Source organism: Balearica regulorum, chromosome 7, assembly GCF_011004875.1.
Source record: "Balearica regulorum gibbericeps isolate bBalReg1 chromosome 7, bBalReg1.pri, whole genome shotgun sequence".
NCBI lineage: Eukaryota > Metazoa > Chordata > Aves > Gruiformes > Gruidae > Balearica > Balearica regulorum.
Genome location: NC_046190.1, coordinates 21,644,022 through 21,663,710, shown reverse-complemented (window position 1 = coordinate 21,663,710; position 19,689 = coordinate 21,644,022). Strand labels below are relative to the sequence as shown.

General features: G+C 50.2%; 1 protein-coding gene across 1 annotated transcript; it reads right to left on the bottom strand.

Annotated features, from left to right (window-relative positions):
* Positions 1-1,348: 1,348 nt before the first annotated feature.
* Positions 1,349-19,169, bottom strand: SCD (stearoyl-CoA desaturase). The gene is made up of 6 exons (XM_075758406.1): positions 18,892-19,169; positions 11,485-11,615; positions 7,868-8,073; positions 6,370-6,602; positions 3,891-5,145; positions 1,349-3,795 (listed from the first exon to the last, which is right to left on the bottom strand). The coding sequence occupies exons 1-5, from the start codon at positions 19,100-19,102 to the stop codon at positions 4,946-4,948; spliced, it is 981 nt and encodes a 326-aa protein (XP_075614521.1). The 5' UTR covers positions 19,103-19,169; the 3' UTR covers positions 1,349-3,795; positions 3,891-4,945.
* Positions 19,170-19,689: the final 520 nt, after the last annotated feature.

Sequence of the window (19,689 nt, the reverse complement as noted above, 5' to 3'; positions counted from 1 at the left end):
AAAATCACAGATTACATAGGAAACAGGGAATAATAATCACGTGTGAAGCACTTCCAGGCAATGAGCTCAAAATGCTGAACTGGCGCTGCTGAAGGGCTTGATAGTATGGGAAAACATATTTTGGGCAGGGGATTTAATAATAGCCTTTAACAAAGAGGGAGAGGCTGAGATCTGAGTTCCACTTTCATGAAATCCAGACAGAGGGATCATTAACTTTATTTTTAGGCTTGGCTGAATAATCAGGAGGTTTGAAGATTTGCCTTCTCTGTTTCACTTGTTTTAGGAGGGGCTGTGCTGGCAGAGCTGGGATGAAAAGCACACTGGATTCACCAGAAGCAGCACCTCTGTGTCACTTCCAGGGATGTACTTCTGTGACCAGCTGATAAGCCGGAGCATTTAATTCGCTTTTTTTCCACAGCTCAGGGCAGCCACACATCGCATTGCTCGGGCTGGTCACACATCTCCAGCTGGGAGAACACGGCTGCTGGAAGAACCCAGACCTTCCTCCCAAATAACCATTTTCTCCCTCCCTCGCTCCTGCGCTTTCCCCCCTGCTCTGGTTTGCAGCATGCTGGTTCTGGCCTTCCTGCCCAAAGGGCTTTCCGGCTTCTGCAGCTGGAAACCAAAGAGCGGGCCTGTTTTGCCGAGGAATTCAGCATGGCAGCTGCAAGGGGCTGGCAGAGCCAGAAAACATGGGCAGCATCGGGGGTCCCCGGGTGCTGCAGGGAGTAAAGTTGCTGCCAACAAGGGCATCCCCTCTGCCTGCCCCTGCATGGAGCACGCTGGTGCCCTGCAGAGGTGGGCTTATTCGCTGCTACGATCGGATGTTCAAAAGTCGGGTTGGGTGGGGGAGCGGGGAAGCTAACATCAATTAAAGCGAGATTCGGCCGGGGATTTCCCCCTTCTCCTTTCACTTCCCTCCAGCTGCGAAAAGGGTGGGGAGAGCTGAGAGGCTCGCTGCGGCAGGAGGAAAACTCCCCCTCGCCGAGGTTAATGAACCCGCCTGACGCGGTGGCGGCCGTACCCGGCCGGGGAGACGGGCTGCCGGTATTACGTGTTGTGCTGCATGTATATCCGTCAGCCGCAAGGCTCTGGCGAGAGGCCCCGGCTGGAATTAACCTGCAGTAACCCCGCAGCGCAGGGGCAGCCTTGCGGGGCGTGCCGCCCGGCTAGGAAAGCCATTATAATCCGCTCATTCACGGCGCTTAAAGAGCCAGAGGGTTTTTTTTATCCTGGTCCTCCTGGAGGGGAGGAGGGTTTGGAAACGCTAACGCATAACGTTCTCCATCCCGATGGGACGTCGTGTGCCTTACTGAGCTCAGCCCCCCATGTCATCAGTCCCAGCAGGTTTTAAAGTAACATTTTTATTATGAACAAATAAAATTTCAGATCAGCACAACCAGATGTCTGTTTCCGTATTAGTAGAAATTATTTCAAAAAGTTTTTTTCTTTTCCAGTACACAAAACAGAGATACTACTATGCAGAAATCCCTAAGCTGTGAAAAAAATCGTATCCTACTCACATTTCAACAGTGACAGAGCTTAGACAATGTGCAGATTCAACTTTCCAGTCCTTCCCTGAACACCCAACACTTGAACCTCTGCTCTTCACAATACCAGCGGGGCTGGGAACGGTTTTGGAAAACAAACCAGTCCATGCTTCTGCCAGCAGCGGTGTGCGTGTGGTACGTACGCTTCCCTCCTCCATGCTGGGCTGGTTGGCAGCAAGCCTCACCACACCCCGGGAGGCAAGGTGTAACCCTGTTACAGGTAGGGAAACTGAGGCACGGAGAGGTGGGGGTTTTTTTTAAGTGACTTTGTCCCAAATCACACAGTGAGCAAGTAGCTAAGCTGGGAACAGGTCCCGGGAGAACTACTGCTCTAGCCACGAGGTCCCACTGCTGCTTTTTCTGCTTCCACCTCTCACAGACTCATTTAAGCTAAACATACAGACGACGCGTCCAGGATACAAACATGCCACCAAAAATATATATATATTTATAAGTGTGTATATATATATTGAACAAAGTTCTACTTAAAAGTGTTGTATCTGTTTCTTAATCTAACAAAAATTCTAACTCAAATACATTCAAAATCACCTGCACCCACAGTTCAATGTAGGCAATTAAATAATTAAGAAACCCCTCGAATGTTCATAATTCAGCAAAAAAAAAAAAAGAAAAAAATACGGTAAATAGCTGTCAATACTACTATGTATATTAAAGAAAGATTTTTAAGGCACCCAGAGATATTTGCCAATCTACCTTTAAAGTGACTGGGCAAACACCAGGACTGTTTGGTTACTGCTCCTCAGCTTCCACCCTAATTCCAGATTCTGGACCCAAAACAGCACTTGAAATTTGAAAGGAACCCTTGATGTCAAACCCTGCTTCTCTGCTGAGAGGATGTGAAATACTGCAGCATGTCATGGCACGCTTCTCTACTGTAGGGTATGTCACACAATAAGGGCACCAGGAGCAAGGAAATAATTCTCCTCACCTTCTTCCCTCCCTACACACCTTTCAAATTCATCCCTCTGGAGGCTTCCATCAGTTCAGAAAGGTCTAGACTACAGCTAAGTCAGCCCACAATTACAGAGCTAACAATGTTTATCTTTTTTTGAGGGCTTTTTTTTTTTTTTTAATAGTAGGATACAATTCTAGCCACAGCCCCTTTGCCCCAGTCAGTCCCCCAGGCAGTCAGAAGCCTTGGAGCAGTAAGGATGCTGTCTCCTGACAACGTGAGCTGAAGGGCTCCCTGCTGCGTTCCTCCCTGCTGTATCTCTTGACTGGAGACCGCATCTACTCCTGATGGCTCAAAACCTTGAAGGGTCCCATTGCTGAACAGTAAAAAGGCAGTGGTTGGTGGCAGGGAGGGGAAAGGAGAGGAGGATGACTTCTTTTCTGAGTAACAAGCATTCTCTTCTTAAGGAGACCGTCACAAAGCTGTACTGGCTCCTGGTGAGTTTTGCAGCAGCAAGACCAAGAAAAGCTGCAGAGACTTGCTCCCGTGAAGCTTGCCTGGCTGCTACGTGGCAGAGCTGAGGCGAGGAAGTTGGCATCCGCTCTGTCTCTGCCCAACCTGGCCTGCCTGAATAAGGGAGATACTGCAAACCCCACTCCAACATCACCTTGTTCTGGCCACCTTTTGTGCTTTCCTCCAGCTCCATTCGATGCATTTAAGCAACAAAAACAATACTATTGCTACAACTAATAATAATAAAAAAATTCATAATAATGGGAGAGTTAAGGGGGGGAAAAAAAGCACGTTCAGCCCAGTGAGGAGCTCGGGGGTCACAACACCCAGAACCTAACCCACCACGTGAACTCAAGCTGTGGTCTCTGCAACTTGCAGGAAACAACACCCACAAGGACTTTTTTCCCCAGCACACCCTCCAGCTGCATGCCCACAGCAGCTCAGTGATATAACTGACCTTTCTGCAGGCTTAGCCGCCCTCGCTGCCTGCCGTGCTGGCGAAGGAGTGAGGCAGCAAGATAGCTTGCCGAGGGGGCCGGGAGGCAAGCTAAGGGACTAACAAGGAGCTCCTTTCACCTCCCCTTCCCACTCCCTCAGGAGTGCCTCCCAGTCCCTTGGAGGAGCAGGGAATTGCAAACCACCCTGCGGACCCTGGGCATGGCCCACGCTGGTGGCAGTGTCTCATCTCAGAGGTCTCAACTCCCTCAAGCCCCCTGGGCTGCCTGGCGCCGCACTGGTGTTTCTCAGGCACTTGTTAATTGACTGAGTGGAGCCCACAAGCATGGGGGGGCCTGCTCCCACGGATACCTTCACCCCTCCCTACACCTGCAGACACTCCCTTGCCCCGTCCCTGCGCTCAGCACAGGATGCGGATCTGCAGGGCAGGCACGGACACCAGGACATCCGCCTGCCACCCAGCGGGAACCCTGTTCCTCCAGCACATAAAGCAGCTTAACTCAGTGGTGGAGCTTTGGTTTATATCCTTCTCCTCCTCTCCATTTTGGCAAAGTCCTGTTTGCTGGGAAAAATCTTGGCAGCAGCTAACAAAACCACCCCAGGCACACCCCTCTGTCTGTCCCCCTCCTCGCTGTGGCTCTCCAAAGGGGCCGCAGAGCCCAGAGCTGGGCTCTGCCTTCAGTCCCTGCAGGCAGCGGTGGCATGGGGTGTGACGGGCGGGGCTGGGAGGGAGGCTGTGACGCCAGAGGGAGGAGGTAATAAGGCCAATGATGCTCTCCCTCTGGTGCCTGCTGCTGCCGCCAGACCCCTCCCGGCCATTGGTGGACCTGGCTGGAGCTCTGAGAGAGTCTAGGGGCTGGGCTCTCCTCTCCTCAGCTAGAGAGGCTGTGCGGGTGGAGGGGGGATAAAACTACCCAAGACACATCTTGGAAAGAGACAACTCTCTGATGGCAAGGGAAGGGGATAGGGCTGCTTTACCCAGGGACAGCAGTAGCCATGCCACGTCTGTGAGCAGCCCTTGAGAAAGGAGGAAAGAGAGAGGAAGGAATTTTGGGGGGAAAGTGGTGGGGAGAGGGTCACTGACTTTGGCCCAACTCTTCAGCTGGCTGGTACAGGCTTCCCTTAACTCCATGGTACGTAGCCGGCTGCTATCGGCCTCCCCAGGCTGCTTCCTACCAGCTCCTCTGCCAGGGAGAGACCAGGATGACATAAAGCGGGAGATGGGGTAGGGGGGCTAGAAAGGAAGAATGGAAGGGAAAAGGAGAGCGGGAAAGGGGTAGCCTTGCGTTACAAAGGCAGAGTCCTAGATCTTAAATACATCACGTAAAATACAGCATGGGAGGGGGGTTAAAACTCATTATCATTATCTTAAGCAAACTGGTAGCATTATTCAGTAGTTAGTAAACAGAACATTAAACCTTTGTCCAGCGTGTTCAGAGGGGTCAGGAAGGGAGAAAGGGAGAAAAAAGGCGGAAGGAGAGGTGTGGATGTGTGTGTGAAGGGGAGCAGGAACTCAGCCACTCTTGTGACTCCCATCTCCAGTCCGCATTTTCCGAGCCAGGATGACCTCCTTGGAGACCTTCTTGCGATCGCTGGCCAGCCCTAGGAGGCACATGAGGTCGATGAAGGCTGTGGTTAAGTTGAAGCGCCAGCCAAACTCACTGGTGGAGTAGTCGTAGGGGAAGGTGTGGTGGTAGTTGTGGAAGCCTTCTCCTGCAAAACATAATAAAGGAGAGGATGTCACAGAGCTCTCAGTGATGGCCCCTTTCTCTTGTCCTAAAGCACCACATTCCTGAAACAGGCTCTGGATTGAGTCCAGGCTCCTCTCAACCCAATTTCACCTCTCTGTACAATCTACCCTATCTCATTTGGGCATGGTCCAGCATGCCTGGGCTGGAGCAAATCAGGTAATGACAGTCATAGAGGACCTATGGTGCTTTAGAGGAAAACAAGCATGTGGCAAGGAACCGAGAAGGGCTCTGGCTCACAGACTGCACCAATTCACCAGGGGAATCCTAACAGCTTTTCCTCTGCTGCCAACATAAACCTTCTAGTATTGGTTGAGCTACCAGACAGACCTGCAGCAAGCCCCAAACAAACCAGGCCAATCAATATCCCTCTAACACTGGCAGTCCTAATGCCAAATCCAAAGGGTATTTCCAAATGACAAAAAAATAGACAGACTTCTACTAAATGATCTACCCCAGTCAGCCAGCCTCTGCTCCAGAGACTGTCAAGGCTGGCTTCAGTGCTCACACCTTCAATGACATCACCTGGACTCCTGCTCCTACTCCCTGAGTCTGTACAGTTCAAATCCCTTACTAGTAAAAATCCAGGAGCAGGTCATTCACTGGTAGAAATCAGTGAGGCTCCAGTAGTGTACACTGATGCAAACCAGCTGAGGATTTGGGCTTGTGAGAACAGATCAGGGAAAATGTTGACCCTGGGATGTACTTTCCTAGGTCCCCAAAATTTCAGGGAAACACACGGGATCATCTGGCTTGTCTCATCCTTGACTACCCCCAAAAATCACCAGCTGCCCTGAGAACATATCCAAATGTGTATCTGCTGGTTTTCAAGTTGACAAATCTAAGACAGATAAACAGAGACCGCAGCACACGTTTTTCAGTCTGGTGAAGGGGGCAGAGAGACCTTCGAGCAGAGTAAATAAAATATTGCTATTGAGATAAGGAGGTGCTAAGTGTAGCAGAGTCCTTTCCAGCCTGGAGAGAGGCTGGTGGGAGCTGATAACCCCACTGCCCTTACGTACTCACTGGCCAGCCTGCGAAACACCCCCAGATGCAAAGGCTGGAGGGGAAGAGTGCAGGGGAAAATGGGGACACCTGGATTCACAGAAATTCCCAGAAGCTGCAGCCCTAAGGGGCGGTCCCCACTCTGCAGCCTACTGGCAGCAAAAGACACGGATGCTGAACGTACCTAGGGCCCCCAGGCTGACCAGGGGGTTCTCCCGTGGGTTGATGTGCTGATCATATGGCCGGTTGCCAAACATGTGAGCCGCACTGTTCACGAGCCATGTGGCATTAAGTCCTATGGTGTAGCGCAGGATGGCTGGAATGAAGAAGCTGATGATGATAGATTCATCCCAGAAGTACCAGGGCACTACGGTGGGCAGTGTGAAGCACAGCAACACCACTGAGGGCTTGTAGTATCTGGAAAGGAAGGAACCAGGAGGAAAGTGCTCAGTGGCAGAAGCAGGACAGGAAGGGCTGGTTCAGTCCTCCCTTTGGAGGATTCACATTCAGCTATACGGGGAAAATCAAATACAGAAGTACCTCACCCTTGAGCCCTGCATCTTTTGCCCTGGATGCTCAGAAGCCATTCCTGGAGACTCCCAAATCTTATCGCCAGGCAGGAGACTCACTAAAGTCATATTCTCCCTGTCTCAGCCTCACATGTGCACAAAGCAATGCCCTCATCACCATGAGTCTAGACACTAGCTGCTGCTTTTGGTCTCATCTTCCATTTGCTTCTCAGTTGTGTTGGTCCCCATAAAGGCAACCCCATGCTTGCAGATTCCCCCCCTTCTCCAGCTCTGGCCCAGTGCTGCAGCTCCTCCTTGCAGACTTGGCCCTGCTTACCAATATACCCCACCAACAAGCACAAGTAAGGAACACTTACTTGCACCATCAAAAAGATGAGCACGTGGTGTCTCTCACACTGGAGGGGCAGGAGTAGAGGAAGCTGAACCACTCTGACAACCCACAAGAAAAATCCCATGCACAAAAAGGACAGAAGCCATAAACCTTGCTTGGTTCATCTGGGACTGAACTAGAGACCTCCCAAGTGAGAGTGTTTACTATATGGGTTCAGTTCCCCCATCCCTGCAGCCCTGGTGACAGGCTCATCTGGGGATCAATCCCAGTATAGCCCCAGACAGCTGAGAGATACCCCATCCAAGAGGCACCAGTGAATCAAGACTGTCCTTCCCAGTGACAGCCTCTCTCATTTCCCCATTTTCAACTCCTCTTTCACCACACTGTTTCCTGGATACTGATGGGAGAGGGGAAGAGGCATGGCCTGGAAGGTGTACCACAACATCTCCAAGGATGGCCTGGAGGCACCTGCGGGTGGGCTCTGGGCCAGCCAAAGCAGCAGCCGCGCTGTGGGCAGGCAGGCGTGGAGGTGCTTTGTGGTGGGAAGCTCAGCCCACCACTGGCAAGATGCTACAGAGTAGGCAGGCAAGAAAGAGGTGTGGGAGGGCTAGAGGTAGCACTAGCTCCTAAATACTTCCTATAAGAGAGGCACAGCTCTTTTCTCACAGGGTTCATCCCACAGCAAAGCCTCAAACAGACTCACATTTCTCACATGATACCCCCAATTCCCCCCGTCAAAGGTGCTTGGGGTCCCCAGTCCATTTGCGGAGTCCCTGCTCCATCCCACATGGCTCTGTGTTGGGGCTGACCCCGCCACTCACCTCCGCTGGAACATCACCACTTTGTCAGCCTTTATGTCGCTCAGGTCCAGCTTCTGGCCCTTCTCTATGACGTCTGGGTGCTTGCGCACCAGCAGCCAGCCGATGTGGGAGAAGAAGAAGCCCCGCATTGCGTTATGAGGGTCTGCATCTGTCTCGGAGAACTTGTGATGGACGCGGTGGTCCCGGACCCATTCATAGATATCATTCTGCAAGGCAACAGGAGTGGAGACTTAGGGCCAGGGCTGGAGATGTTCCCTTCAAATTAACAAAAAGGGCCTAAAACATTTAGACACATAAATCCCATTGACTTGACTTCACATCAGCCATTTTATCGTTCTTTAGAATTTGGGGGTTTTGGCTTTTAAAACAGAGGTTGGATCTTCTTTGCTCAACCACTTCAATTTTCTTTGAAATGTGCTTCTCTGGTGGGCTGCCTTTTCTCTTTTTTTAATTGGTTACCTTTAGGCTTTGGTTTGCACATCCTCTACAGCATCACAGGCTCTGATTGGTCAGCCTGTTCCCCCACCCCTGCAACAGCCAGCCCTCATTGGCCAGTCGGTGCCTCCTCCCTCACACGCTCAGCTCTTGTTGGTCACTTGTCCCCATCCCTACATGGTGCCAGCTGGGATTGATCAACCTGCCCCTTCCCTCCGCCCTGACATTTTCCATGGGTCAACCTGCCTTGCTTTTCCTCGGCTTGCCAAATCAGACAGATCTGTTTAACTTGGAGCTGAGGGGTTTTTTTAACTTTTTTTTCTCCTTGGAAATCAAACAGTCTTAAAACGAAGGCCCTTCTTCACAAATAGAATAAACACACCATTTCAATGGCAACTATCAAAAATACCCCCTTCAGCCACATAACTGTTCAATACGGTTTGGAAAATGTCAAAGCTTTCATTTGTATTCAGAAATGATTGTTTTGGCCAGTTTTAAGAATAGATTTTAATGAACCTGCGTTCATTCCTTTATAACAAGATTTCGATGTGCTTAAAGCCATGTATTACACCGTGCTAGAAAACATGAAACAGATCCGAGCACACCTCTATTGCCTATATTACATAAGAGGCTCCTTAATCTCATAAGTACATAGGACTTTTCCTCAAAGCATTTTGAAGGTAAGGAAGCGGCATAATCATCCCTATTTCTTGCCTGGAAAGACCAAGTGACTTATCCACACAGGGAGCCTGTAGCAGAGACACAACTCCTCAAGTCCCTCTAAAGTGCTGTAACCACTCCTCCTTCAACTGAGGTAAAACGATTTACCTGTGGGTCATGCAATGAGGCAGTGATAGACATAGGCCAGGATTCAACTATCACTTGTTTCCAAACACTGGGAACTGCTGCTTTCCTTCCAGCGAAATCCTGACCACCTCCAAGTATCACCAGCCCTCACTGATGTTAGCCAGAGCTTGGTCACTCGGCAACCCCTCAGAAGAAGGTGGCCCAGCAGCCTTCCTTATCCAGTAATCAGTGAAGCACAGCCAGTACCTATGCTGGAAATGTTTCACCTGTGACCCAAAGTCTCTCTCACATCCCAAACCCTACACAGCATCATGTAATGTGAGAAATCCCAGCCTGAAAGATGAAAGAGAGCTGGGGTTTACACATCTGGGGAGGCTTTCCCTGCCTCCTGGACATCTTTCTGCTGGAGGCAGGCAGCACAAATTTGGAAAGAGACTATGTACTGGAGGTGGAGCATGGTACCATCTCATCCACCACACCCTGTACACAAACACAAATTAGGGGTCTCAAAGCCAAAAAGTCAGTAACTCGACCCAAACTTTCACACATTATCTCTTCTACGGATCTTATTTTGGGACCACCTCTAACTGCAATGCTGTCTGAAAATCATGGCTTTCTGAGAACAGCAAGCAAAGCCTACGAGAATGTCTCCTTCCTTGGGAGTTTCCAGCTCCAGGCTATAACCAGGAGAGCTTCTGCTGCGCTGCAGCTGTCTAGTCTTGCAGGCAGAGAAGCCAACTAGGGGCAGAATTTCCAAATTCTCTGAAATCACAAGCCACAGGTCTCTGAGCAGCCAACAGGCATTTTCTGGAGAAATTCAGATAAGATAATCTATAGTCTTCTCTGGCTTTAAAAGTTACCGGTGTCATCTTAGAGCTGCTGTCATTAATAGGAATGAGATAAATTGAAAACAAACCACCTCTTGATCTCATTGAAAGTAACTATTAAAAAAAATAAATCCACGGGGAATGGTACTGAATTTTCAGTAAAACTTTGGATTAGTTCCTATTGAAGCTGAAATATCTGTCTGTCTCTCATCTTTGTCTATTCCTATCCCCTACAGCAATAGCTCAGCAAATTCTTTCCCCCTCTGCCCTACAACCCTGTGAAAGATGGTCTTTGTACAGGACTAGCCAATACACAGCAACCTATCCAGTTCCCTTGCTGAGTGCTGGGCCAGTAGCTGGAATCAGCAGCTTGGTCCTTCCTCTTCCTCATGAAAGACTCTGGTTTGGTGCTAACCAAGAACAGGAAAGTGAATGGTGTTTCAGAAAGCTTTTCAAGGATAAAAAAACCTCATCCACACCCTGTTCTGATTACATCTCAATGAAGCTACACAGGGGAGAAAGGGAGATAATGTCTCTCAAATACCTGGTCCACCATTCCCCCATAACTCAGGTGGAGAATTACTTAGGGCCACAGCACTAATAGTTTTCTGTTCACCTTCTTCTAGCATACAGTGCTGCACCCTGCCACCCTCCCAAGTACTTCCTACACAAGAGCAAGCCCGTAACAAGTCCTTCAAGTACAGTTGGAGGACGGACTGCCCTTAGAGATGCCTCACAGCAGCACACTCGAGAGACCACCAGGATTTTTCTGTGCCATGCCAATCTGGGTTTTCACTCTAACTTCTTCCAAAGGGCCATCTCTGCTACTTTCTACAGCACCTAAAGACTTCCTGGTTTCTTTGCTTTGTGGACTGTGAAGTGCTCTCCTGAGTGGTTAGGCAATATCCTGCCGTGCTTATCAGCTGCAGTCACTTGTGCCGCTCTGAATGGGCCCAACCCTTCTCTCCTTGAAACATCACTGACCTGGGATGACTCTCTGGAGGCTAGTGGTGTGACTTATACGAGGGTTATTCCTAAATATCACTCCTCCAAAACAGAGAAGCATCTCCCTAACTGCATAATCTCAACAAGCTCTTGGGCTTTCTGTAGCCGTAAATTCCACAGCCTGGCTCCCTGGGCTGTGCAGATGTGTCCCCTCCTTATCAGCCACACAGCAAGAGGAGGGTGAGGCAACTGGAACACCAGGAGAGCACTCAGTACTTCCACACCTCTTTCACAGGACCTGGAGCAAGCACAGAGAGACCACACCTTGGAGGAAGGGTACATTCCTGCTTTGGAGAGCTTTCCTAGCCCTGGTCTTGGCCAACAATCCTTTCCCCACCAGGCTTGTCTCAGTGTCACCCTCTGATAGGACAAGGTGAAGACAGTGAGATAGACTCTAGCACCACAGTGTTAGATAGAAAGGGTAGGTCATTTCCTAACAAGAGATAGTAGGAGAGAAGAACCAGTTTGTGCCCCATATCTGAGACAGAGATTCGGGGGAACACTTCCTTCTGAGAACAAGTGGCACATTGAGGAGGTGCTTACCTGGAAGGCTATGGAGTTTGCAATAGTCAAGAAGATCCGCAGGGGCAGCGTGGCTTTGTAGGACCGATGGCTCCAGAGACGGTGAGATCCAGCTGTTATCCCCAGAGCACTCACCAGGAAACACAGAATGGCTGGAGAGGAAAAGAAAGTGTTGGAGCAGTTAAAGCAAGTCAAGTCAGCCTGCAGCAAAGTTCAGGCAGAGCAACACAAAGGCAGGCCTTCCCCCAAAGCTATGTAAGCCAGAGAGGAATCCATGGAGAGCACAGATTGGAGCAATAAAAATTAATGTGAGAGTGCCCAAGCTACCACAGGCTTCCTAAGCAACATGGGGCAAATCACTTCAGCTCTTCACCTCTGACAAGGGGGGAGGCTCCCCCTTACAAGACTTGTCACAAGGGTTGGTTCTTCAGCATAGTGCCATCTGTCAAAATTGTATAATGCAACTGCTTCCATATAGCCCTGTGGTAACGGCTCGGCTCTGCAGTCCGCCAGGCAACAGCTTCCCCCTTTCCTCCCACCCTGAATAATCAAGGGTCTTGCTTTCCTATCTCAACACTCCCCACTAAATCTCTTTTGCATTCTTTTCACCTAGAGGTAGCAGATGATCTTCAGGGTTCAGCTCAACCCCAGGGTTAGGCTTCTCTTCTGCTGCCTTTCTGAGCAGAATCTGGCTAGAAAAAGATCTAACCCACTGAAGCCTGGGCTTCACCTTCAGCTCCACCACTGATTTAAAACCTGCCCAGAGGCTCCCGTTCCCAGATCCTCCTCTCTGCTCAGCTCCTGCACCATTTATGGAAGGGAACTCCAAGTCCAGCAACTCATTGCAAGTCATGCCCATGGCAGAGGCAGATGTTGCTGGGCCCCGTTGAGCTTTGAGGCTGCTTCATGCATTCCCTTTCCACACAGTTCAGAAGGAATTCCTTGCCCTTCTAGCAGCTAGGAAAAAACCACTCTCCCTCTGGATCAAGTGTTTATGTCTGCCCTGGTCTGTGTGTTCCCACATGTCCTCCTGGGACCTCTGGAATTTAACCTGCGTTCGAGCATCTGGTCCTAGAACTAAAATGGAGAAAAGACCCCAATAGGGTCATAGCAGCATTACACTAGGAAGCTGGGGATAAGAAGAAAATTGGATCTGAAATTAACTCTTTCTCTAGGAAGGAAGGGTCAGGAAGTCTGGCAGAAAGACAGAGGGCATTCAGTTTGCCCTGCAAGCTCAGATGTGGAGAGGGAAGGGTGCACATCTGTGCACAGGTCAACTGCTCCACCTTTAGTCCCCTGGGGGAAGGGATGTCTTCTTACTAGTTCCCCAGGGAAAACTCTTCCCTTGGTATAAACTTGCAGATTTCAGCCAATTGGATCAATCATGAAGACAGTTCCTTATTCTTATATGTAAACTCGTAGACAGGAATCGCTGGTATGCTTGACAATATCATTCAGTCCAGCCAAATGGCTCTAATCAAGCTTATCTTGAACTCAGAAAATAGATACTCTGCCAGAAACTTGTCTGGAATCAGAGATCTGAGACACGTGCAAGGCACTGTTGTCCTGTTCTTTCATTCAAAATAATCCAGGCTTTATTTCCTATCATCTCCTGCTCCCTCTTCCTTCTGTCACCTCCTTTTTGTTTTTGTACATTCCAAACCTAATCTCTTATCCATCAAAAGCCCACCTCAGCTGATTTAACATCCTCTTCTGGCCCCTTAAACTTGCATGAACCTCCTCAGTCCCATCGCGCTGTATAACAGCAACCTTCCCTGTCTGCTGATCTGACCATGACTTCCCATCTTCATCTTCTCCCTTGGCTTCCCTGCCTGCTGCCGAATGCAGTGCAAGCCTCAGACCAGCACACCTCCGCCTCATGTCTCCCAGCCCCTCTGCGGTCTCTCAAAGAAGCCAAGCAGTCACTGGTCATAGCTGATTTATAAGGCATGAGGAGGGATGAAAATGCACGCAAATACAGCAGGATCTGGCCTTTGCAAGAGACAACAGAGCTGAGCAAAGCTCACAAAGCTGGCCAAGCCTGGAAGAGGAGAAGGGAGGGATGCTGGAGCAGGGCGTTTGGTTCAGATCTCCTTTTGGCCTTACTGACAGGAAAGTACTGATGCTGGACACCATGAAGGTCTCACCCAGCCCCATGATGCTGACTTGAAAGTTATGAACCAGCTCGTGACCAGTTCCCTGTTGGTTTTAGATTTTAAGAGTCATTTTAAATCAGTCACTATCTGCACAGATTCATACAGAAGAGCAAACCTTGTAAAAGCACCTAACACAGGACTCTGATTTGGAGAGCCTCCTGGCCTCAGACACTGCAATAACAACGAAACCTGCTCCTGGATGTTTCAGACACTTCCTACTAGTGGCAGAAGTGTGACTCACCGCCACTCTCCCTTGAACGTAGCCACCTATACCCTGCAAACCACATTTCGTACAACCTCTGGGCAACTTTATACCTACAGTGCGCACCTCAGTAGCTGAGGTAGACTTCCAAGGGGTGACAAGCAGTTTATGGCAGAGGCCTGCAGGAAGATGACTCTGGCTGAGGACTGTGGTATTTAAGCTTTGCAAGAAGGAAGCTCATCCGTATCTCTTTTACAGAGGCAATTCTCAGAATTTGGCTCTGGACATCCCCTCTGGGAAAAGATGACACCAGCAAGGAAGACCTATCAGCAAGCACGAAGAATCACAAGAGAGATGTGGTGGGGACACTGACAGGCCCAGAAACCAGGCAACCCAGTACTTGCTTTCGGGTAGCCTTGCCTGAAAGCGTTTGTTAAAAATTTGGAAGAGTACCCACTGCTTTCGAGTGCCCTGGCATAGAACAGTCCCAGCCTTCATCCAGAGCCCTTGAACCTCAGCAGCTTATGTTAACTTCTCTTGGAGCTGTGTGCCAGGTCTCTACAAATGGCCACAACTCTCTAATGATAATCCCGTCCTGCCTTGCCTCTTGCCCATATGCAGCAGCTGTAATTTATTTAAGGAGCAGACATTTTCTGTGGGAAAGGAGCTGAGCCTCAGTCTGTGCATACACGGCACCCAGGCTCACAGAAATCCAAACTCTACTTGGGGACTGTTGGCTCCCTCAGCCATACCGCTACGAGTTGTTGTGACAGTGACAGGACATGGACAAGAAGATTGAAAAGCCGGGTGGAAAACAGAAGAATGCAGCACCCTAATGATTCAGAAGGTTCATCCCCACAAACGGTACAACGATCACTGCATAGCCAGGGAATCAGCATCTCACAGGGAAGCAGAAAAGCTCCTCCAAGATCATTCCCTAGATTTTCACAGCTGCCCTGTGATGCTACCCCAAACTGAAGGACTTAGGCACTCCACCAGCTGAGCTTTCAAAGCCATCTTCCACACCATGCTTTGAAGTACCCAAGATCCAAAAGACTGTCAACTCTCAGGTGATGTTCCCAATGACCTATTCAATTGGAATACAAAGAATTATGACTGCTGGCAGTAATGTGCACTCAGTGCTCCACAAATTAAACCCAAAACATTCTGGATTCAGTCATGCCTATATGACTCGCTTGCCTTTACCTCTTCAGGGCCCAGATTCAGACCTTAAGCTATGAAGGGAAGCCAGGAATGTGCTAAAGGCACTGTCACCTGCAGTCAACACCAAGGATGCTTACATGAAGAGGTGTCCTTGGGCTTCTACTCAGTGTGAGGGAAAAATACAGCTCTGGACTGTTCCCTCCTTGCCTCCCAGTCCTGCTAGCCAGGTGGGTCGTGCTACTCTCAGGGGAAAAATACCAAAAGCAAGGAAACATGTAGGCTGCAGAAGGGGAACAGCGTTTAGGAGGAGCAATAGGAGCTACTGTTGCTAAAACCTAACTTCCGTATCTGGCAAAATCAGAATTTCCCCTCCATGCTTGGTGAAGCACACCACCTGCTAGTTAAGCCTGGAGAGGACACTAAGCAGAGAGGAGTTGCCAGCAGTAGTCTTGATGGGAAAATAACAAAAAACTTCCATAAATGTTTTGCTGGACACATCCCTTGGGGGTAGCAGCGGCTGAGATTTTCAGGCTGTCAGAGTTGCCTAAATTATCCAGCAAGATGCTCCTTGACCCAAAGATGATACAGCAGCAACAAAAAACGGTATCAACCCGTGTTTCTGCCGCAGCTGGCACTGCAGGGAACTGGGGTGTTGCTAGAGCACCACGTCGAAAGGAACCGTCACCGTCTATAGGCAGTATCGGCCAGGCCAACAGGAGTTAACACAAATAGAATCGGTCTACTGTATGAGGGCCAGGAAGACAACCTGAAAATCACGTTTCCAGGGAGGCTCAGAGCAGTTAGAGGAGAAACTGTCAATCACCTTTGCATCCTGCCCTTCCAGACTCAGTCTCTATGCTGTTTGGCAAATGCTGTGAAATCTGCGCTGTGATCCCTGAAAAGACTGCACAAGCCCTTTGTCAAGTGCAGTGGAAAAGACAGTAAATAAAAGGGGAACTGGCTAGAAAGCCAGAGTGCTGGAAGGGCTCGGAGAGCTCTCATTATGGTAAGCTCTCACCTGATCAACAACCCCAGCTCATTCGGGGAAGCTCTGTACCAGAAAGAGATCAGGGGATAGAATGCACACAGCAACGCAGAACAACAAACAATGATGAAGGCAGGGCTGGCGAGCTCGAGAGACAAAGAGGAATTAGCACACAGAGAAACGAAAACAAAAGAGGACACAGTCACCAATACAACTGGTTTCAGAGGGACAGGAACATCAAGCAGACGGTGGCCTGGATGAAGAGAGTATAAGCAGGGGATTGCCCCTTATAATGAAATATAGAAGGTAGAGCAGCTACCAGGCACCACAGCTGCCTGTAGTATCACAGCAGAGAACATCTGGGGCCATGTTAATCTTGTATTTTATGTACACAGCCTAAGGAAGGAAGGAAGGAAGGATCTGAAAAACAAAAAAAGAAACCAGCAAAAACCCCAGCAGCTCCAGAAGTACCACTGGGAGAGCTGCTCTGCCATGAACCCATGGTATATTGCCGGGAGCAACCTAAGTTTGTGCTGCTCTGTCCTTGGGTGTAAAATGGGAAGCGTAGTCCTCTCCTTGATACCAGGGTGTGCTGGGAAAATAACAGCAAGTCAGTGAGATGACAGCCACAGATGCCTTGTATGTGCTAAAGAAAAGTATGACCTGAGAAAAGGGCAATGCAGGAAGGAGCAAGGAGCCTTGCTGGGAAGCCAGATCTGTGGAGGATCAGAGTATCCCAGCTCCAGTCAGCACTGGAGGAGAACGGACTACAGGGGAAAGCTCTGACTTGGCTGCAGGGTGCAGGGAAGGCCGCTCCTTTCCCAGCACAAGTGCCAGGGATGCAGGACAGGGAGCTCTGTGGAGCTACTCCAGCTTTGGTAAGGCAGGATGGATCTGCAGCCAGTCCAGAACAGTGCAGTCCCCCCAAACTTTGTGTCCTTCTCCCATTCCCAGAGCATCTGTCATTCCAGAAGCCACCAAGGAATCTCGTAGTGCCTCACAGTGGCAGGAGAGCAACTGGCACTTCACATCAGAGTCGACTGAGGGAGGGGAGCAGGAGGGACTGGCATCAGGTAAAAAGCCAGGCAGATTCCCACAAGGTGCCATGGGTTGCCATACAGACCTCCCGAACAGGCACGCGGTTGCAGAGACACTGCCTCAGAGAGCTTTTTGCGGTAAGGTGGGGCTTAGCAGAATGCAAAGCAGCATTAACCTTCTAGATCAAGACGCTCGAGCCCACTTAAGTGTCTCAGCGGAGCTCAAGGGAGAAGGGTTGGATGGATTTGGAAATCACGGTGCATCTCAACAGCTTGACGTGACACCAGTAAACTCGACTCACCTTTTCCCTCCTCCTTGCCCCAGTGCCCTGAGAACATCTGGCTGGGGTTGGAGGACCCAGGCTGTCAGCTGAGAGAGAGAGAGAGAGAAGCCAGCGCTTCCTAGCCTGGCCTCCAGCTGGGAGCCCAGGGATGGGACACACAGAGCAGGACCAAGAGCCCTGAAATGCTCCTCCAAGGTCGTGCTGAGGCTGCACGTTCTGCCCAGTGCTGCCACCCTGGCTAAAAGCACAACCTGTCAGGTTTTCACAAGGGAAAGGCCCAGCAAAGTCTTCTTTCATAATGCCCCCACACCCCAAAAGGCCATGCTGGCCGCACAGGGAGCGTGTCGGTGCCTCTGCTTTTGCAGATGCTGTAGCCAGTCTCTGACCGAGTCCTGTGGCCTCCGGTGATGCTCCTCCCCCCGGCCTCTGCCTGTGAGATGGTCCAGGAGGTTTTAAAAGAGTCAGCCTGGCTGTCCAGGGAGCCATCTCTTTCCTGGTCCAGCTCACTGCTTGCAGCCATTGGGAGGACGGACTTTGAGAACATGACAGACCAGCTGACTAGCTCCAGGGCCTGTCCACAGCTGGGCTGGCCAGGACCCTGCTCCCGGCTGAGCTCTTTGCAGGACCACCGCTGAAACCAAAAGCCATGCCAGCAGGTCTCAAACTAGACTGTGGCTTTTTGTTTCAGGATGCTGTTTTACAGGAAGGCAGGGGCTGGATGCAATCTCTCGACCTCCCCACTGGGAGCCGTTTGGCTTCTTGACTCTTCCAGGGGTCCACACAAAAGCTCGTGGAAAGCAAGGCTCCCCTGCAGCGTGGGCCCTGCGCCCAGCTGCCTTTCAAGCAGTCAAAGGAGAAGTTTGGTTCCTACCCAGGACAAGGTCTCTGAGAAAGGGGAGCTTCGCCTAGCTACCTTCTGCTGGGATGTGCTTCCCCCTGGAATTTGCTGCCTGGAGAGCTGCTTATTTATTTCTTGAAAGTTGTCAGGCTTAGTTCCGGGAGGATGGGGGCTAATCTCTGCTTTTGTAAGAATAACAAAAGACCTGAGCTTCCAGCTGAACTCTTGACTTTTATCTTCAGCACAACCGTATTTTGCCTCTTTCCCCTCACACACGTGGAGGCTCTGCGTGATTTCCCCTCCCTTGGTAAGAACAGGAATGGTTCTTGTCTCTGGGCAGCAGCCTTGTGCCAAACGATGCCATGTACCTTGCTTCCCCAGCTGCCCCTTAAAGTGCTCTTGCTAGCATCTTTCTTCCTAACTTTCTGGGACTGTCAGTACTCCATCAGACATTTTCTATGCTTCACCCCAGAAGTGGCTGCGCATTCAGGTGTGGGCTACTTCCAAGCCTGATGCCTGTGAATCAAGTTTGCTCTCTGAGCAGCCAAGCAGTCCCCTGCCAAATCATTCCCTCTCATGCATGACCTTACAAGAGACACTAGCAAGCCCTCCCCCAGCTGGCTGAGTAGCTGCTTCTAACAGAAGGCTTCTACTTCCTTCTTTCTCCTCCCCAAGTGTGTGGGCCGGGAGGAAAACAAAAATACCACCCCAACCTGTAAGGGGCTTGCAGATGCCAAGAAACAAATGGAGGAAGGTGCTTACCCCATGCCAGTGTCTGGATCTTTGCAGAAGGTATCAGCATCAACCCAAATATGGCCCCTAGATGCAGCAGGCTCATGAGGATGATATTCCTCCAGACGTATCGCATGGGGGGCTTGGGGCCCTCTTTCTCCCGGTAGGTCTCATCAAAGATATCGTCTATCATGCCCCGGTCTCCTGCCAGCTCCTCGTGATTGAGTAAGTCCTTCTCCATGACGGCATCTCCATTCCTGGTCACCCGGGAGGTGACAGTGCTGATGGTGGTGCTGGAAGCGGAGGAGAACTCCTTCGAGAGGTGGCAACGGACATTTTCAAGAAAGGAAAAAGGGAAAACAAGACAAGAAGTTGGTGGTTACCAATGCATATAGAATTGAAACACGAACAGCTAGGCCGGCTGTACCCAAACTCGTAGCCTGCAGTTTCCCTGGCAGGCTCCGTTCTTTCAGCTGAGCCCTTGGCACCAAGAAGAGCCCGCTCTGGCCCCATGGAGTCATGGCCTGAGAGGGAGGGGGCCTGATCTCTCTGAGGACAGGAGGGGAATGATGGACAGCATGCAGAAAGTAAAGAAAAAGACTTGAAAGCCCGTCTTTTTTCCACCAGTGGCTTTGGTGAAATCCTTTGCAGGCTGCAAGGATTTTTGTTTTCCTTCAGTTTTATTAGTGGGCATTTTTAGGTGGGCTTGTGGTCTGGGCTTGCGCATAAGCAGACAACAATGAAGGAAATCTTGTGAATGAAGAAAGAGGTGGGAGAGAAATATGGTCTGAAACATGGTTTTATTATAAATCATTAGGCTGCTCAATA

What these genes read in the sequence shown, in the direction of transcription:
- SCD (XM_075758406.1), bottom strand. Translation starts at nt 19,102, where the DNA reads ATGGAGAAGGACTTACTCAATCACGAGGAGCTGGCAGGAGACCGGGGC. An exon ending in GTGGTGATGTTCCAGCGGAG is followed by an intron (nt 6,603 to 7,867) that starts GTGAGTGGCGGG and finishes CTTCCTTTCCAG; the next exon opens with ATACTACAAGCCCTCAGTGG. An exon ending in GGTCAGCCTGGGGGCCCTAG is followed by an intron (nt 5,146 to 6,369) that starts GTACGTTCAGCA and finishes TATGTTTTGCAG; the next exon opens with GAGAAGGCTTCCACAACTAC.